Source organism: Passer montanus, unplaced genomic scaffold, assembly GCF_014805655.1.
Source record: "Passer montanus isolate IOZ18808 unplaced genomic scaffold, ASM1480565v1 scaffold18, whole genome shotgun sequence".
In the NCBI taxonomy this organism is placed as follows: domain Eukaryota; kingdom Metazoa; phylum Chordata; class Aves; order Passeriformes; family Passeridae; genus Passer; species Passer montanus.
The window spans coordinates 1,982,796-2,002,255 of record NW_024365381.1 but is presented as its reverse complement, the minus strand read 5'-3'; the positions used below and the strand labels follow the sequence as shown (position 1 = coordinate 2,002,255).

General features: G+C 38.3%; 1 protein-coding gene across 2 annotated transcripts in view; it reads right to left on the bottom strand.

Annotated features, from left to right (window-relative positions):
- The window catches only part of PRKD1 (protein kinase D1), a 114,865-nt gene extending 95,508 nt beyond the window's left edge, over positions 1-19,357 (bottom strand). For both annotated transcript variants that reach the window (XM_039705290.1, XM_039705291.1), the window contains exon 1: positions 18,963-19,357. In XM_039705290.1, coding sequence (XP_039561224.1) covers positions 18,963-19,151 — 189 coding nt within the window. In that variant the 5' untranslated portion in view covers positions 19,152-19,357. The remainder of the gene's footprint in view (positions 1-18,962) is intronic.
- Between the last annotated feature and the right edge of the window lie 103 nt (positions 19,358-19,460).

Below are 19,460 nucleotides of genomic sequence, written 5' to 3'. Positions count from 1 at the left end.
TCATAGAGGGATCTTCTGGAAATTATATGAAAAAAGTGTAGAAGCAGATGAATCAACAGAATCAAGAACACATTACACAAATAAATGGACCACAGATCCAAAGCTGATCCTGAATTAAGTATGGATATGCTCTCTAAAATCCCTAATAAATGACAGGAACTTGGGGGGGCAGCATGAGAAATAAGCTTGTAAGAGGGGGCCAGGCATGAGACGCCTCCTTAATGACCTAACTATTACTGCTGGAGACCAGTGTACTGGACAAACAGCCAGTCTGACACGTGAAGTTTCTGATGTACTGAAAAACTTAGGTCCAAGAGGCAAATTGGTGCAGCATAGAGACCAGAAGAAAAACAAAGTATCATTTAATAAAATTTAAAAAACCAAAAGAAACATTTTAATTGTTCACCACCAGAGCTACATATGCAATGGTCACTTCAATCCATTTCCTGCATTCCTCCCTTAAGCAAAAATAAGTGAAGGCAACTGAGGAGAAAGGAAACAGAATTCCTGCTGCAGATGTTCTAAGTAGAAGAACTTCAGTAATAGCATCCACACTTAACGCCCTTCAGGAGGCAGGCAATTCTTTAAATCTTATTCCTAGTACAGAAAGTACTTGCCTCAGGGGATCCATTTTAAAGGAACTTCGAAGGCCTGCACAGATTTGCAGAAGGGACAGCCAACACATCTAATTGCCTAGAAGAAGTAAAGTTAATTGCACATGTAGTTCCAAGTCATGGAATGAGTGATGGGTGGACTTGACCTAAGATCATGAGGCTGGATTCAATTTACTACGCCACTCATCAGCATTGGATACCACATACTGGGAGAAAATTCTATATAAAATACATTCAATTTAAGATACTAGTGCTCTTAAACCAAATGCATACAATATACTTTTTTATTAGAGAACCTAAGTATAAATTAGACTTGTTTCTGAGTATGAATCTAACTAATGTACAAATAGTGCAATTCATAAGAACCATATGACTTGATCAAAGAGCCTTTTTTCTGGCACTGATTTTCTTCTGCTGTACTGTTCAGTAAATGACCCAGTAAAAGAGAAACAGTCTGATCACCTGAACTACTTATCCAAAACCAGTTTGACAAAGTATTTAACCACAAGACTATCTCAGAATTTCTCTAAATGTGAAGCATTTATAGATATTTTCTAAACATAGAATATTTCACCACTGAATGCGATATGACCAGCTGCATGATGAAAACAAAAACATTACACATATTTCTCTGGATTATTAGGTCAATTGGGAAAATCTAAGAAGCATTTCCATTTTTCAAACTCAGTGATTAAGCACATGGACATTGGTACAAATAACTTCCATTCCCTCTGTATGTTTCTGAATCAGTATAACAGTGTATGTATCCGAATATACACAAAAAGGTGTTTAAGTTTGCAAAGCCAGACATTTTAAAATTCAAAGTACCAAAATTAAGGCTGTCTATGAAAACTCCATCTGCTCTGCAGGTCCATACCACTGAGTCACTACACTTATAATTATACTACTTGTGATGCCTCCATCAATTCATGCCTGTGATTAATTGGTTTGTTTTCGCTTTACTGTTTTGGATACAGTATGGAGCAACTTATTTGAAGATGCTGATCATTTTCTTAAATAACAATCAAAGAATGTTTCTCAAGTACTTTTGTATGATACTGCTTGCTAGTGTATATTAATATTTAAAAAATATTGTTGTGATAACAGGCACGTGAAATGAGAAATATGATTAGGTCTGTGAATTGTCAGGAACTTAGTCCAAGGAAGAGTAAGCCGAAAGTAGCTGCCTGTGCCCAGTTTGATCTTACATCTTTGTCTGCCTTCCAAAGTACTTCCCATTATATGTAGCAAATACAAACCAAGAAATGAAGGTGGCACACCCTCTGTGTCACAAAATAGGGAGACAGGGATGTGGTTAGAGCCACAGCACGAACACTAAGGGAAAACACTCTTTTTACACAGTTATATAAATATATACAGTTATATACACAGTTATAACAATATATACAGTTATAAAAATACATACAGTTATATAAATATATATGGTTATAGAGATGAACGGTAATTGAGAAAATAAAGCCACAACACTTTCTTCCCTTTTTTTCCTTTCCTACACCCAAAATAAGTCTGTATTTGTTATGTCATGTTTAATTAATTCAAAATTAAGCACTTCTTGAGTTGCAGGCTCTGATGCTTTAGCAAGCCAGCTCTCATGGATTGAGCAGACAGAAAGCAACAGGGCAGTATTAGTTACTTGACTTGCTCCACAAAGAAATTTAGCAGCAGGTATGAGAAACAGAAACACAAAAAAAATGGCACTCAACTTTATAAACTATGCCATTATCTCTTTTCTTTTACCAGAGCAGAGCTCACAGCAACCTTTCAGTATCTCAAGGGGACCTACAGGGAAGCTGAAGAAGAGACTCTTCATCAGGAACTCTACTGACAGGACAAGGAGCAATGGGCACACATTGAAAGAGGGGAAACTTGTGTGTGATATTAGACTTTTTTCACTGTGAGGGTGGTTACACAACCCACAGGCTACGCAGGGAGGCTGTGGGTGCCCCAGCCCTGGCAGCGTGCAAGGCCAGAGTGGACAAGGCCTTGAACAGCTTGGTCTAGTGGGGGGTGTCCCTGCCCATGGCAGCAGGGTGGGACTAGATGACCCTTAAGCTCCCTTCTAACCCCTTAACATTCTATGATTCTGCACTTTCATGTTGGCCTTCTCTAGCATGGACCTATCACTTTAAATCTACTAGACATTCACTACTTCAATGTATTTGTGCAGTGAGCTGTACAAACATGATTTCCTGCTCTACTATTGCAAATAAATTAGAACATAGCATCTAAGTGGTTCCAGATACAGATGTTGCATAAAGAACCAGATGTCAACAGTTTTACAGCTCTGCCCTAATTGTCTTCTACTTTTTCAAATGTGCAAACTCAGTTTGCACATTTTATAGGGCATCTTATTCTCAGGTTAAAAAAAATTAATAGATATTGTTTATTTTTTAAATGGGTACACTTCTTCATGCATTATTTCAGTCAGTAAATTCCACTATGTTTTTGTTTCCTAGTTTTCACTCCAAAAATCCTATTCACTCATCTAATGCTGGGGAGAGGCTCTGAAAATCTGTTTCTTCCAAGGGTTGTTCCTTGCAGCTACAATAGCACATGCACTGACTAGTAAGAACTCATTCACATGTTACTTGTGTCTCCTAAAATCGGTATCTAAGTATTTCTACAGCTCTGAAAGAATTGCTGGGCTTGCACAAAAAGAATTCTAAATGTAAAAGAAGAAAAAAGTTCAGGTTCCCCAGGAAACAGATTCCTTTTGTAGATACACAATCTCAAGTGCCCTCAAGTGCTGGCTGACATTCAGGGAACTATGCAAGAAGCATGCATGTGCAAACAGTTGATGGAAAAACAAACACAAAACAACCTAACACTGGAAGTGTATGGCAAATTAAAAGTTCATAGGCAACTATTTCTCAAGGCTTTGAGATCAGATCTAAATGACCACTTCCATCCAGGCTCAAGTATTTATTTTATTGTTGCTTAATTTACTTTAAGGAATGCAGGTGACTATCCTCATCCTGACACAAAGAGAAAATCTGTGGCAGCTACAGAGAGCATTAAGGACATTATTATGTCTGTATTCAGTAAAAGTCTTCCTTTAAATATAATTATATTCTTAAGATGTAAAGTCAAATCACATTAAAGTTCTACAGCTTCAAACTCTAACCAAAGCAAAAGTGCAGTGTTTTCCAAGTCAATTTAAATCAAATTTGTTCTCCTTGGAAGAACACAGTCAAGATTAAAACACAAGTCTCATTCTGGACTAAAACTGTGCACAGCATTTCCTTGTATGTTTTTTAGCATACTATTTCTGAGTTTAATTATACATTGTCCAGTGCATGAAATGCAATATTTATGCTTGTCTATGGGAATAAATTACATCCTCTTAACAAAAAGCTGGAAATAAAAATGTAACTGACACTCTTCAGTTAAGCTCATCAGATTGAGTTGCAAAGTTTTTTTGAACTAAATTAATTTGGTAAGCCAAATCTTTAATTCTGTTGCAGAATTCTTCCTCTACAATCCCTTCTCCGTAAAGACAAACCAAAATGCTCTAAAATGCTATATAGCTAACCTAGACCTATATTTTTGTAGTTTCTGTAGTTCAAAAACAAGTTGTCCTTGCTCTCAGTCAAATATTCCCAAAACATAAACACATTTCCAGCTATTTTCTCTCATCTTGCCCCCTACTTTTCAAATTAAGTTACCTATTCTAATTGCATTGGTCATTGCTTACTCAACTGATTTCTTATGTCATAACAACACAGCTTCTGCTTCACGATTATCCCAAGCAGGTCACACAAAATGTAATCTGATTTTTAATTGGAGAGAGAGGAAAAAAAATGGATGCAATCAGAAATTATCAGAACTCTAGTTCAGACACCCTCCACATTTCATGAGAAAAAGACCAAACAAATTAGGTTTAGTGTATGATAAGCAAGAGCACACCCATTCACCTGCACACGCTTTTTCATAAGCATTCATGCATACTAATATTATAAAAACAAAATGCTCAAATTGAAGATAACTTCAGAGGATCTAGTTTTTGCTCAGATTTACGACTGTAAGTACAAATAATATGACCTATGGTTTTAAATGTATGTTCTACTACTATATCATAAAGTGTCCAATATATGTGAAGCATGAACCAATGTATCCTATTAAAGCATGGCAATTTTCTGCATGTTTTTAGCCATGCTGGTCAGTTTAGACCGAAGATTCTGGAAAATCACTCCAGCTTGCTGCTTTCAACCAGAAGGATCTTCCAACCTTTTAAGAAGCAACCTCACAAATACAAAAAACTTAAATCAGTTTACAACTGAAATACAGTATGCCTTACCATATGCAACATATCGGTACCTGCTACCATATTGCAAAGTCTAATTGATCTTGGAGACATCCTAAATATTTTAGCAAAAATCAAGGCTGCACTTTTCTGAATCTTGTCCAATAGGAAAAAGGAGACCACTTTTACTGAGAGATTTGACATTACAAGATTTGAGACTTGAGACTGCAAGATTTGATAGTTTTAGGCCGTAGGTGTCAAGCTGACTGAACAAGCATTGTTCAACAACCATCCCATTTACTTAACTCCTACAGAGAATATTACTGATGGATAAGAAGTCACTGAAATGTCTTCATGTAGCCCTCAGGTTCATTAAATTGATTTTCACTTTCTTGATTTTGGGGAGGAGAGATCACATTATAATTTTTGTATTTATGGATAGATTTCTATTGATAAATCCTAATTATATTAAATCTATTTTTAGAAGGCCTCTAGAGAGGTTGCACAAAATATCATTGAAAAAGCATGCAAAATTAGCACACTTTCACATTTCCTCACTATGCAAAAAGTTCAGCCAGATATTACCAAAAAAACTGTAAGGTATAGGCATTCTTCAGGGAAATTACAACTGATTTCCACAAAATCCACACAAGATAATCTACTGTCTCAGATGATCCATAACTTCACTCAAACCCATATATAAAACCAAACAGTGGAAACACATGAGGAAAAGTACAGAACTCATCATCTTTTCTTAACTCAGGCTCTTTTCTTGGTCAGTTACAGTGAAATTGAGACTTCCTTTATTATTATTTTTTATCAAGAAAAGGGGTCAGCATAGCCATAATGACACTGAAAAAAATTGCAACATATATTCAGTAGGAAAAATAACACAAGACAAATTAGTAATTTATTTCCTGCCTGTAGCAAGCTGGTACTTGCTGGTAAGAGATAAAAATATATAATTAATTTACAAAACTTTAAGTAGGACCAAAAAAAGTGGAAAATGAGAACATTTTGCTTTGAAAACCATGATGCTACACAGCTTTATAAACACTTCAAAATTCAATTTGAATTTAAAGGAATTTTTGAATACTTTAACACAACTACATCCAATATACCTTCACATTTGAGTCACATTTGATTCACTTGTAGTAATACATTTTAAAAACAGGTTGAAAATTAAAATTGAGGAGCTCTAGGAACTTTTAACAAAATACAGCAGTGTACACACTTCTAAGTCTTAAGCTTTTTTATGTACTATTAATTTATGTGTTTGACTATTTTTCTTCTCTTTGGATAAAGTGATCACATGCAGATCACTCTTTCATTCCCCCAGAAACAGTCTGATTAATTTTTAAAGCACCATTCTGTCATTACTTAGGGATTTGGCAGAAGAAAAGACAGCTGAGACACATCAATGTAGTTTCAAAAAGCAGAGGATAAAAGATAAACAGTGTTTGAAACTGTGTGACATAAGCAAGTCTGCACACAAGGAAACAAATGTGAAAATAAATACAGGTAAAGTGAAAAGATTTTTTTTTTGCCTTCTGTCAGAAGAAAACAAGTATCTACTAAGACAAATAACCACTTCCAAATCATGCCTCTGTTTCTAGAGCTGCTAGCGGAAATTTCTCTTTGTAGCAACAGTACCTTGCTCACCTGGCTGTAGTACAAACTGGCACGTAATTGAAAACACACAGCAAATATATACATACTACATAAAGAACAGAAGAACAAAACGTGCTTCACTTTTTTTCCTGAACAAAAATTCAACCAAAAAAAATAAAAAGCCCTTCCTTCTCTCACCATGACAATTTACTTCAATGTATGTATTCAAAGGCTTTTTGGTTTCTTTTTTGCATTTAACAAATGACAAAAAGCGTTGGAGTCATGTATAGGGCTGCCAAGTGCGAATGAGGTCTGGTGCACTCAGCCCAAGAAGGTTCTGGGTAGTAATTGTGTGGAGAAAGGCAGATAAATGGCCATTGCAGATTTCCCTGACTAGGTGTTTTACCGTCACTGAACAGTATATTGACAACTGCTGTCCCTGATTTTAGGTAATGATCAACTGATAATGTTTTGGAATCAAAAAATATCATCATTCTTGGATTAAAATAAAATAGTAATATTTATAAATGTAAGGAAAAGAAGGGGATAACAATCAAGCTACACTAGTGAAAAGATTTTTATGCATTCCTTTTCAAAAGATGGAAGTTAAGCTTCGACTTGCTCTTTGGAAAGCCCCTCTTGTTATGTAACGATTTTTTGTTGTTTTCAGAAACTCTCTCTTGTACTGCTAAATAGAGGGGGAAAGTGGTGACATTTTTACTCGAAAACTCAGTTGCCAGAATAAAAATATGCTTTCTAAATTAAGCAGTGTAGCTTCACTCACCAGCAATTGATGGAGATATACTCTGTATATCAATGAGACCAACTAACAAGTGTTTTTTTTTCCTTCAGATCTTTTCCTAAGGTATCTCCAAATATATTCTATCAAGTTTTTACATACTGATTATTTAACTCTCAAATAAGGAAGCAGATATTTGTTGACCTTTTAAATTGATGAGATGAAGCTTTATTTCTTAGGCCACCTTTGAACAAACAGGTGCGATTTTCAGTAGCTTTAAAAAAAAGTTTAGAAGTTCTTGTTTCACACATCAGTCTTCAAAATGATTTTTACTCTTTGCTATATTTAAAAAATGAGACTTGCTCAACTGTTAGTAAAACTGACACAAATTTATTTTTTCCTTTTTTAACAACATAAATCATTCACTTCTGGGTAGACCAAGGTATTAAACAAAATTATGTAACAGTGCTCTGAATGTTACCACGTGTTGTTAACATTCTTCAATTTAAACATACAATTGCACATATGTGTTAACTGTGAATACACAGCACATTCAAATATGTTGAAAAATTCAGCAGCCAAACTTTAGCTTGAACTGCATGCCCTTAGTTTACTCAACCATCTACCAGTCCAGGATATTAACTTCAGATGCCTAGAGTACATAATGTCACCAGTCAATAAGAGGCTGTTAAGAAGGACAGAAAAAATAAACACAGGTGAAAGAGGAGTGAAAACAAGAAGCAGTACAAGAAACATTAATTTTAGTTGGGCTGTTACCTTGGTCTTCCCACTAAGCCCTAATAAATAATGCATTTTCTGCCCTGCAAAACACCTCTAACATGCACATGTCCTCCCTGCAAAGACAGATAAATCAAACATGTACTCATCAGTTCACTTCTCAAACCATGTATCATCTTCCTTCCTTGAAAAGTTGTACATTGTTCCATTTGAAACAAATTTTGCAACAGATGGGTGTGTTACTTCATTGTATCAATCCTTCCTTTAATCTCTGCACAGACCAACCCATCACCATTCCATAACAATAAATAACTCAGCAGGCCATTCCTCTAACTATTTTTTGTATCTAATCTGTAAGATGTGAGGTCTTTATTTCATATGGAAAGGCTTGGTGAAGTTTTTACTAACAATTTTCCTTAAGGAATTATTGTGCTTTTGCCCACCACCTAAGACAGATTTCTCATAGGATTTTTTTTTTCTAAGATACTGCCAATAAACTGCTGGGTTTATATGCTGAGATATCATTCAGTGCAGTTTAAGATGTGATGTAATCACCAGCTGTCCAGTACATCTTGACTGTAAAGTACTGAAGGGAGGGATTTCTTCCTTGTACACAAAAATATAGCAATATATAATAAGGTTCTATTCTACTACAGGCCACTTAATATCTATTAGGTATTAATGCAACAAATGGATAAATACAAACAAAGATTACTGCATACTCTGACAATCACAGAAACATCAGAACCTCTGAAAGTTAACTAGTCTGACTTCTCTCTTACAGCTGAACTGTCATGAACACAAGGTTTTGTTTATCCAAGACCAAAAATGAAGGATGAAGTCTCTCTGGCTACCTGTTGCAATACTGCTCTACTCTCCTATCAAAGAGACTCTTACCCAATGTCCAATCTGAATCTCTTTCAAATCATAACTCTCAGTTCCTGGTTTCAGCCTCTGTCACCAGCTGGAAGAGTTTATTTAGCTCTATCAGCTTTGTAAACTCCTCTTAACGGTTTACATCAAGAACCAATTTAGCACCAGAATACAGCTCAGAACCTCCCCAGTTTTGTTGGATTTGCTAAATAAAAGTAGACAAATGAAAGAAACAAAGTGGAGGTTTGGATGATCATTTAAGCTAGTTTAAGAAAGTCAGAACACTGGCATTTCTTTGCAAGGTTTGAAAAACATGTCAATCCCTGGGTCAAGTCCACATGGCATGATACATGATCATGAACATAGATTAAAGATATACCAGAGAGACATGTCCAGATGTATAAGACATTTTTATTTTCTGAACTATTTGATTTTACTATATTTTCTGCCTGACAATTTCTTACAGTTACCTGAACTCTTGCTGCTATGATGATTTGCCGTGTGACAAACTGGTCTGGAGGCACACTGTTACATGAGAAAGATAATTTACCGACAGCAACGTTTAATTTTCCTCCAGAAATCAGGAAATCACACAGTCTAAAATCAAGAGATCTTTTCCCCAACTTAATTCCTTCCATCCTTACAAGCGTACACAGACTTTGACCAGATTGTTTCAATTTTCACTAAACTTTTTTTTTTAAGCATAGGACAGCCAACTCTTTAGGAAAAAATGCAGAGAAACCCGTGTGGGCTTGGAATTGAACAGACTCCTACTCATATTCTACATATTTTGCTGCATTCCTTCTATTTAGAGGTAAGTATAATAAATATAACAGAACAAAAGCATGAGTTCAACCTTTCAGATATCTACAGGATGTGTGTTTTTATTATTCTCGTATTTTCACATTTTCCTAGATGGATTTGATTTTGGGTGGCAACACATAATGCTCAGAGAGGTAAGAACAGCACCTGCAACATTAGGCAGCATGGTCAGCACACCTGGAGTCCTGCCACACAGACAGCAAACCTGTAACCCAGCCCTCAAAAGCTGATGCAAAAAGGGGCTGAACCTCAGAGCAAAATAGGAAAATTATTACAGCTTAACAGAAAACATCAGCTCATACTGTCGTCTCCTTATCAGTCAGGTTTCCTTCATGGCACAGACCCTCACTTCATGGATTAGTAACACAGTTTAAGAAGTTTAACCATTTGTGGCTCAAGGTTCTATGGGGCTTCAAGAAATGTTTCAGCCTTAACCTAGCAGCCATAAATTACACAAGGACATGCAGCACTGCCGACAGGGAATGCTGGGTATGCTTGACCACTGTGGCCCACATACATTAGTATTTCTATTGTTATGTAAAGGCGTTTCTCAGAAGGAAAGATCAGGCTATAGGTAAGTTGATTTTCAAGGACAAGCATCTTTCAGGCAAACTGCCTCACACCCAGAACATTTCTCCCAGACCCAGCTGTGTCTTGCCTGGGCTTTTGCATCTGACAAGCTGTTGACAAAAACTCCTTCTAACACTTGGGAAAAAATTCTTTCTCTCAGAAAGGTCAAAAGGTTGACTTTTTAAAAAGTAATTTGAAGAAAGACAAAATAGAATATTCTTTCAGACTACACAGGACATGTTCAGATACAGCTCTTTGAAAATCTACAAGGTAGAGGCTTAAAGCTGGCAACTGTGGTCATGATTAGCAGCTTCTCTGAGTAGATCTTTAGTATATACCTTGTGCCTAAAATTACACTGGGGAGAACTTTTTATGCCCACCAGTAAAGAAAGTCTCTAAACGCCTCTTCTCTTAGAAAACAGCCAAGAACCAGATTAGATGACGTACATTCATGCTTCATAATTAAAAAAAAATAAAATTTGATATTTTTCTATCAAAATAATTACCTATGTTTTATCTTGAATTTTATAATAGTGTTTATGATGTGGTTCTGACTCCAGAAGAGGCACACACAACAGGCTGCATAAGAGATACAATCACAACACAAATATAAACACTGTATAGTTGGAGAAGTGAAAGCTTACCTCTTGACAAAATTTTCCTCAGCCGAAGAAAACATGTACAAGGAACAAGAAAAAGGAAGCCACAAATAGGTGGAGGAACAGAAAGCAGACAACAGAGATATACACTTTAATTTATGCCTAACTTTACATCTATGCATAAGTCACTGCAATATATCCACAGTATTATCTCAACATAGTGTGATACACTACACTACACTGCCAACCTTACATGTTGTTTCAGCACATAAAACTAGAAGAGCATTTAGAAAGCAAAAATCTGTTTCATGGAGTAGCTTACTTTCATGAAATGCATACATCAATATTCTATACTTTCAATGATCAAAAGCTGATATGCATAATTTATTTTAATCATAGTTTTTGAGTGACAACAAGTCTGCCATCATTTTTAGACCATTTACTGGATATAAATATTTAAGAAGAAAGAAAAGTCTCAAAAAGCAAGAGCTCATTTAGCAGTACTAAAAGTGTATAAAGAAGGAAAAAGTTGAAACCCACTGAAAGAAATCTGTTTTGGTCTGCAAAATCCTGGACGTTCATCCCAAACCACAAGCAAGGAAAATGTAAACAAAAGGGATGCCAGAGCAGAGCAGGTTATTTTGTAGCAATTGAGACAGGATTTCAAAATGTAGGCAGCCTTTCTAGCAGAACCTCTACCACCAACCCTGCAAAAGTAACACTCAAGTCTGATATGCAAAAATGAAACAACTATTTTCTCACCTCAGTGCCTGGCAAAATCATGGAGAGCAGCTCCTCTTGGACACTATGCTAAGGCACATGGAAAATAATAAAATGATTGGTACATTGGTGACATGGCGTCACTGAAGGCAAATCATACCTGAGAAATTTGGTGGCCTTCTACAATGGGTGGGGTTACAGCAGCAGTGGGTGAGGGAAGAGCACAGGACATTATACACATGGACTTGTGCAATGCAGCTGGCACTGTCCTGCAGGACATTCTCTTCTGTAAGTGGAGAGATCTGGATTTAATGGATGGACCTTTCAGCAGATAAAATTTGGCTGGATGGTAGCACTCAGAGTTGCACTGAGCAGCTCAATATGCAGAGAGCAGTGAGGAGTGTATGCTCCTCAGGGGGTGTTGCTGAAATGGACATTTTTGGGATGGTAGCACTCACAGTTGCACTGAGCAGCTCAATATGCAACAGAGAGCAGTGAGGAGTGTATGCTCCTCAGGGGGTGTTGCTGAAATGGACATTTTTAACATCTTTGTTGGTGACTTGGACAACAGGACTGAGAGCATCCTCAGCAAGCTTGCTGCTGACACCTAACTGTGTGGTGCAGTTGACAAGCTGGAGGGAAAGGAAGCCATCCAGAGGGTCCCTGACAGGCTTGAGATGGGGGCTTGGCCCTGGGGAGAAAGACTTCAGGATGTTTGTGGACCAAAAAGCTCAACATGAGCTGTCAATGTACACTTGCAGCCCAGAAGCCAGCTCTGAGCAACCTTACCCATTCTGTGATTCTGTGATCATTAAGGTGCCTTCCAACCACTAATCATTCTATGACTTTACCAGAACACACCATAAGAAAGACTTTACAAATGACAATGACAGTATGCAAAAGGCATGCAATAGCTCCAGAAGAAAGGGAAGTCTTCCTCCAAGCAGCAAGAAACATACACAAGTCAACTGCTAGCACTACTAAAGATATACATAAAGATATACCATATATACAGCCACACTGTTCTACAGGGAAGATTAATGAAGTATTTCAGAGGTCAGTTCACCTGCACTTCGGATAAACATTTGAAAGAGACATTTTAATTATATACTTGATTGCAACTATGTAACTGCAACCATATTACATAACATCAACATAAACATGTCTGATGTCAACCAGTCAAGAAGCCAGAGATGACCTAGACAACTGCAATTTCAAAAAATCTACAGACAATGCATGTGCTTATCACAGGTTGCTTGAGACATACACTGAGTACATTGAGACTGAAAATTGTCTCTACTCTAATTTTTAATTTTACATTCTTGTATCTTAAAAATAATTGCTAGCATAATTGTTAAAAAAAGCAAGCACACATTTGGCAGAAGTTTTTAACTGAAATAGTTTCATATACAAAATACAGTAAAAATAAGACACCAAAAGTAACAATATGCAGACTTCACTAAGCGTGTTGCTTTCCTTGCAAGTAAACACAGATAAACATATGGTAACCACACAGGCAAATTTCTCCAAACTCAGAGGAGGGAAAAGAAAATCTAGGTAAGAAGAACCAGTTAATTTCAGATGTTTGTGAAAGATTTCCAGAAATCACAGGAAAACACCTATAGTCAAAGTCTGAGCAAATCCTTACAGGGATTTGACACATGCCAGGGTGTTTGGCACAATTCACAGCAGAGATCTCAGAAACCTACCACGCTTCCAGGACACACTGGGCTTTCTGTGCCTTCTCAGGTGATCATGTGGTTTACTCTCAAGTAAATCTTCTATGGGACAGTCAGACCTTGGGTATTTCAAATTCACTGAGCACATGCCATAGTATTTCCATATGGCACCTCTGTTTGGGAAATGCTGCAACTTCATTCATTAAATTCCATCCTTTCTCCAGCAACAGAGCTGAATCTCGTCAGCAATGAGAGAAGTATCTCAAATGCCTATTCATCTTCTACTTCCTTTAAATTGTTATGGAAATTATGTATTTCCTGGGGAAATCATCAGGGGAAATAACTCACTCAACTCAAGATCAACACACTCCTTCTGCAATTCCTTCTGTAATTCCTTTAAAAATGAAGATGTGAAGTGCTTTGGTTACAAGCCTGTCCTCTATCGAAAGCTCCATCTTATTTTTTATTCTATGACAACGCATTCAATAGTCTTTAATTATCTGCTAGGAAATTCTCAAATGCTCTACACAGGTTTGTGGTATTAAACCTATTTTCCTTATCTGGATGCATACAAGATTACATAAAAGAGTTAACATTTCTTACAAACCCTAGCTCCTTCAACCTAACTCAGACTGACTCCCTTTCACTGAAGTTATATTTTACTAGCATCCTCTCAGATATGGTTCAAAAGTAACTATAACTAAGCTACAAACTAATGTTACATACAGTGACCTACAGTTTTCAGAGTGAAGAACAATAAACGTAAAGTCAATAAAGGATTAAACTGTAAACATCAAAAGTCTCCCTTGAGTTTGGAAAATGTTTATGTGCATAATAACAAGGCACCTTCCATTTCTCAAATTTTATTTAACAACTTGATACTTCCACAACACAGGCGGAGGAAAACATTCAGTGCTGAGAAAAACTCACTTCATGGAAAAAAAAAATTAACACATTGTTACCAGTGTATACCAGTAAAAGACACCATGAGAATTTAACTATCACAAATAAACACCACACCTGTAATAACTTTTCTGGAACATAGACAACAGTGTTGTGAATACATGAAATGTTTACATTTGTATGTTTGGATGAAGATATGTAACTCTTGGTCAGCATGGTAAAAACATGTCAGTTTCTCTGTTTATCCTGAAGCTAAAAATCTCTATAGTACCTCATGTGCACCGAGTCCCTATCCGACTCTAAAGGAATTGATTTCATTACCACCAGGATTTTGTTTATTTTAGGAGAATGTGTAGGTTTGGGGGGAAAACAAACAAAAAAACCCACCCAAACAAAAACACCCACAAACAAACAAAACCCCCATGATTCATATAAACAAACCCCACATGTTTTCCATGACTGCTTAAAAACATTGCAGAAAAAGATAAATACATTTTCACATCAACTTTTGGAAAAAGTTTTCTCCTTTCTTTGCTCAGGTCACAAGAGATTCCAGGCTGAGAAAACAAAACTGACCTAATTTTCATTTTTTAAAATTTATTTAAGAATAAGTTAGATTTTCCTTATAATGACAACTAGAAGCAAAAGTAAATGCATACCTGTTCCTGAATGTGTTTGGATCAATTCTCAGGAATACTCAAAATGGTTTTTGATTCAATTTGTAGCAATTCTCCTAATTTAATACCAGATAACCTTACGTAAAGATGAATCTGGACACATATTCCAGTTGCAGTATGCTACTTGAACCAAATACTTTTCTTTTTGTCCATTCCCTTTCCCAAAATGGCCTCCCTCTTTATTAATTTTTTTCCCACTGTAAAATTGCAGAATTATTCAAACCACTGAATCATCAGCAACACCATTTTTATAAATGAGTCTGAACTATACAGCCTTAATTCCTCTATTTCTGATCACATTTTTTTCTTGTACTTATGATTTTTGTATTCCTCACAACTTCTGAATCTTCAAGTGCTGAAGGCCTAAACCAGAATACGATCTTAACGAATGACCTAAGAGCAATTTTATACAGTACACATTCTCAAGTCATATAACACTGCCTTATGAATTTACTTGAGAAACTCAAAGTTTCCAAAACTTGGCAATGCCACTACAGTACCCTAACTCATCATATGTGAGCTATAATGATGATGAAGAATTTCAATAAACACAAAACATGAATAATAATATCCCCTTCAAATTAAACTCCCATGAATTTGTATTAAAAAGTTGCATAAAGATTATTTTCTTTGTCTTGTGAGTATAAAAAGTCTTTGCTAACATGGTAATTCCATATAATTAAAGTGTGCTTTGCATTACACTTTTGTCCTGGAGAAGTGGTTTTACTGTGGGCAGCTAACACAAAAAAGGACAATAATTCATACTATTTGTCTTCAGAAAACAAAGATTGTATTTTACAATATCCTCCCACTGTTCTTGTGGGGGAGTCAGCCTAGAAGTCAAACACTGGCATATATTTTAAAACTGATCCTCATTTCTTGCCAACTACATCATCATTTAAGTGCTAAAGATCCATTTTAACTGAAGAAAAAATAATCCCACATTGACAAGTCTCAAGGTTTTCATGTCACCAGTTCTAAGCAAGACAAGCAAAATACACAAACTCAAAAGAATCAAATTTTGTTGTCTTCAGAACACTTCTTAAGAGATTTAAATGTATTTGAATTTACGCCAGAAATTGGTATGTACCATTTCACCTTCAGATTTGTAAAGGAAGTGTCTTTATCTGAAGGAATGCCTCTCATGGAAAATAGAGAAAAACCAGACTTTGCTTATTCCATTTTACACATCATGTACATTAGACCATCAATATAATTATGCTCTCCACCAAAATTAAAAACAAGACGGCATCTGAAGTACAAAAGTTACTCTAATGTAAGTAAATGCAAATACGTCTTTATAAAGAAATGTAAACTTCTAAATTATGCATAGCATTAAGTTTTATACATGTGAACTCACATGTATATTATTTACATACAAAAACACCATACAAATATATAGAAACAGAGTGTGTATACATATATGTACCCATAAATGTATCTATATACACACACACTGTATTAACACCTTACTCAGGCCTGCATATGCTCCATTCTGCACACTTTGAGAGGATTATTTCATTTTAACATAAATTTTGAGCAGGAGTACATAAATGGGTGCATAAACCTGTGCAGAGTAAGGGTCATAATCATCTGAAATCAGGTATGCCCACATTACATGGAAGAGGTTCCCTATAAGCAGATCATCTGACCCCGATACTGAAGAAAAGTCAGCACAATCCTAAAAATAAAGCTGTGTGCAAGAGGGGTGCTTAAATATTTAACAGCACACTACAGACACAGCGTTGATTTTAGCAGTCTAAGATGACAACCATTGAGAAAAACAAAACCACAATTTCTCATCCTTATATACTGCTTCGACTGTCCAGACCAAATAGAAAGTTTCAAAGGAAATTGTTACCTGGTTGACCACTAGTCTACAGAGCCAGAAAAACTTCAAAAATAGCATGAGATTTCAATATAAAATTCTTCACAGTGTAGGCTCCTGCTTGACTGTGATAAGCAAATACATCTTTGTTACAAAATCAAGAGTAGACACCACTGCAAATCATTTCAGGAAAAGATAAAATCATGAACCTACAACACACAAATAGTTATCTTGTAACAGTTTTAGATAGCACAAAACTTTTTTAAGGCTCTACCAGTATGCCAAGTAGCTTTGAATATGCAAACAATCCCACCAGGTTTAGTGAAACAATGAAATCATGTATATAGTGTATACACACTTGCAGTCTTAAGCTGAAAATGGAGACTCTAAGGACTAAACAACATATGAATTGCTCTGCAGGGTGGAGGAGGTAGAGGCCACCATTTAGCAAGAAATGAAAATAAAAACAAACAAATCAAAGCCTATCTTTCTTCCAGTTTTCCCTTTCTTTGAGCCACTTCCCTCTTGACAGCTTCGGGAAAGCAGATATTTTGGCTATGAGAAACTGTGACTAGAAGAAAGTTCCTCATTCAAGTGTGCCCTGCAGAAAAGCAGCTATATGATGCTCTCTTTTATGCAATTAAGAAACTGCAACAAACTTGTGTTCAAAATTTTTATGTCAGTACTCACACAAGTAAGTTTGACTATTTGAGCACAGGCCAGCACATTTAGTTTTCTTTACACAATGGTACATTGTTAGAAAATGAGGTTTAAAATCAAGCTTACAGTAAGCCCATTAATTAATAAACTACTCATGAACAGTAAATAGAAACAATGAATACAACAATCTTAGCTTTTCCATTATTGCTACCATAATAACTTTTGAATGGTAATATATGGAATGTCTTTAAGCTGTTTCAGATGTATATGTGACCAAGTGACAAATGTTGGCCTAGCTTTAAAAATAAATATGGTAACATGAAAGGGTAGACCTTTCTCCAAAATTTAATTTAAAAAAGCAGGTAGCCATTTCTTCAACTATGAAGAATGCAAAATTTAGAAAAAATTATGCATATTTTTTACTTTTTTAAAAACACTTCATTAGTTGTTCTTCAACAAAAGAGTTCCACAATTCAGTGAAGATCAGGTTGATGATCTACGGAGATGTAAGGCAAAGCTATCAACTTAAAGAACAAAAAAAAAAAAAAAACACAACCAATCCCTGTCTGAAATTTTTTTACCTCTGTAAAAACAAAGAGGGAAGAGAAAGAATTTTTTTTCCATTATAATCATCCTGAATATTTAGGCTGGCTTTTTTCTGCTTTGCAATCACTATGATACTTTTACCTATGGACCTTTCACACAACAAAGACGTATAAAGTAAAACTTTACTTGACCATACAAATAAAAACAGAGAAATCAGGAAGACAAAGGCAGCGTGGCTGAGGCAGAAGCCCGGTGGATTTCAGCGCACAGCGCGAGTTTCACCGAAGCGCAGGTGAACCGCGCCTGCCGACGGTGCCGCTGCGGAGGGGCTGCGCTGAGCGCCATCCCCGCGGGCAGCGGGGCTGCCCACCGCCGGCACAGCGACCCACAGCCGCCAGCCGGGGCTGACTCAGCCCCCTCCCGCGCCGCGGCCACCTGCCAGCTCCGGGGCTGGCCCCGGCGCCGCCCCGCACCGCGCAGCCCCGTCCAGCGCCCGCCCCGGGCCGGCTCCGTGCGGCGGCCGGGCAGCAGCGACCGCGGGGCCCCAGCGCCGGCCGGCGGCACAAGGAAAGGCGTGCGAAGCGCTGCGCGCCGCTTTGAATCCTGGGCTGTCCGGGTTGGTTTTTCCTTGTTACTGTTTGTCTTCTTTTTTTTTTTTTTTTTTTTTTCAGTGGAAACTTTCCTTTCCCAGGAGAGGCCGGGACAGCGTGAACTGCCCCGGGGCGCCGCGCTGCCATCACAGCTGACAGCTCTCTGCCCCCCGCGCCCCCCCTTCCGCAGCACTAAAAAGCAGCGGATAGATCCGGCCGGAGTTTGTTTTTAATAACGGCGTTTAGTTCGCAGTCACTTACATCCCCTGGCAGCAAAATAAAAGTCAAGCTCGCATGCCAGCATCCCGCACAGAACCTCGTCCGCACCGGGGTCGTGGGGGGCACGGCAGAGAGACAAGTGGGGCACCCGGGGGAAGGAAGTGGGGCCGGCGGCAGGGAAGTTGGGATGGGTTTCGTTTATCCCGGGAGCAGAGCCGCCGGGAAAGGAAAGTTCACAGCCAACAACAGCGCCCGCGGGCAGCGGGTCCGGGGTGGCAGGAGGGGGCTCGCTTTGGGGCCTTCTTCTTACCTTCTGGTCTACGATGGAGCAAGCCATTTCCCGGACGTGGGCGAGGCTGAAGTCCCCCGAGGAGTCCTGCAGCAGCAGCACCGGCTCCCGGCTCAGCCCGATCTGGAGGTGGAAGGCGACACCGCCGCCGGCAGCAGCGCCCGGCGGCGGCAGCGGGCTGGGCGGCCGGATCAGCGGAGGGGCACTCATCGGAAACTTCCCGCCGGAGCCGCCGCCGGAGCCGAGGAGTCACGGACGGGGGGGCAGAGTCGGGCGCCGCCGCGAAAAGTTTGCGGCCGCCCCGGAGGCGCCGGGCGAGTTTCCCCGCGAAGTTTCAGGAAAGTCCCGCCGAGCTCCTCCCGGGTGAAAATGGCGGGGGGGGGGGGGGGGAGGACCGGAGAGGATGCAGACAGGAAAAGGCGGCGAGAAAGACGCGCGGGGGGAGCCCAGCCCAGCGCCGCCGAGGAGGTGCCGCCGCTCGGGCTGCTGGCGCCGTGCGCGGCGCGGGGGCGGGCCGGG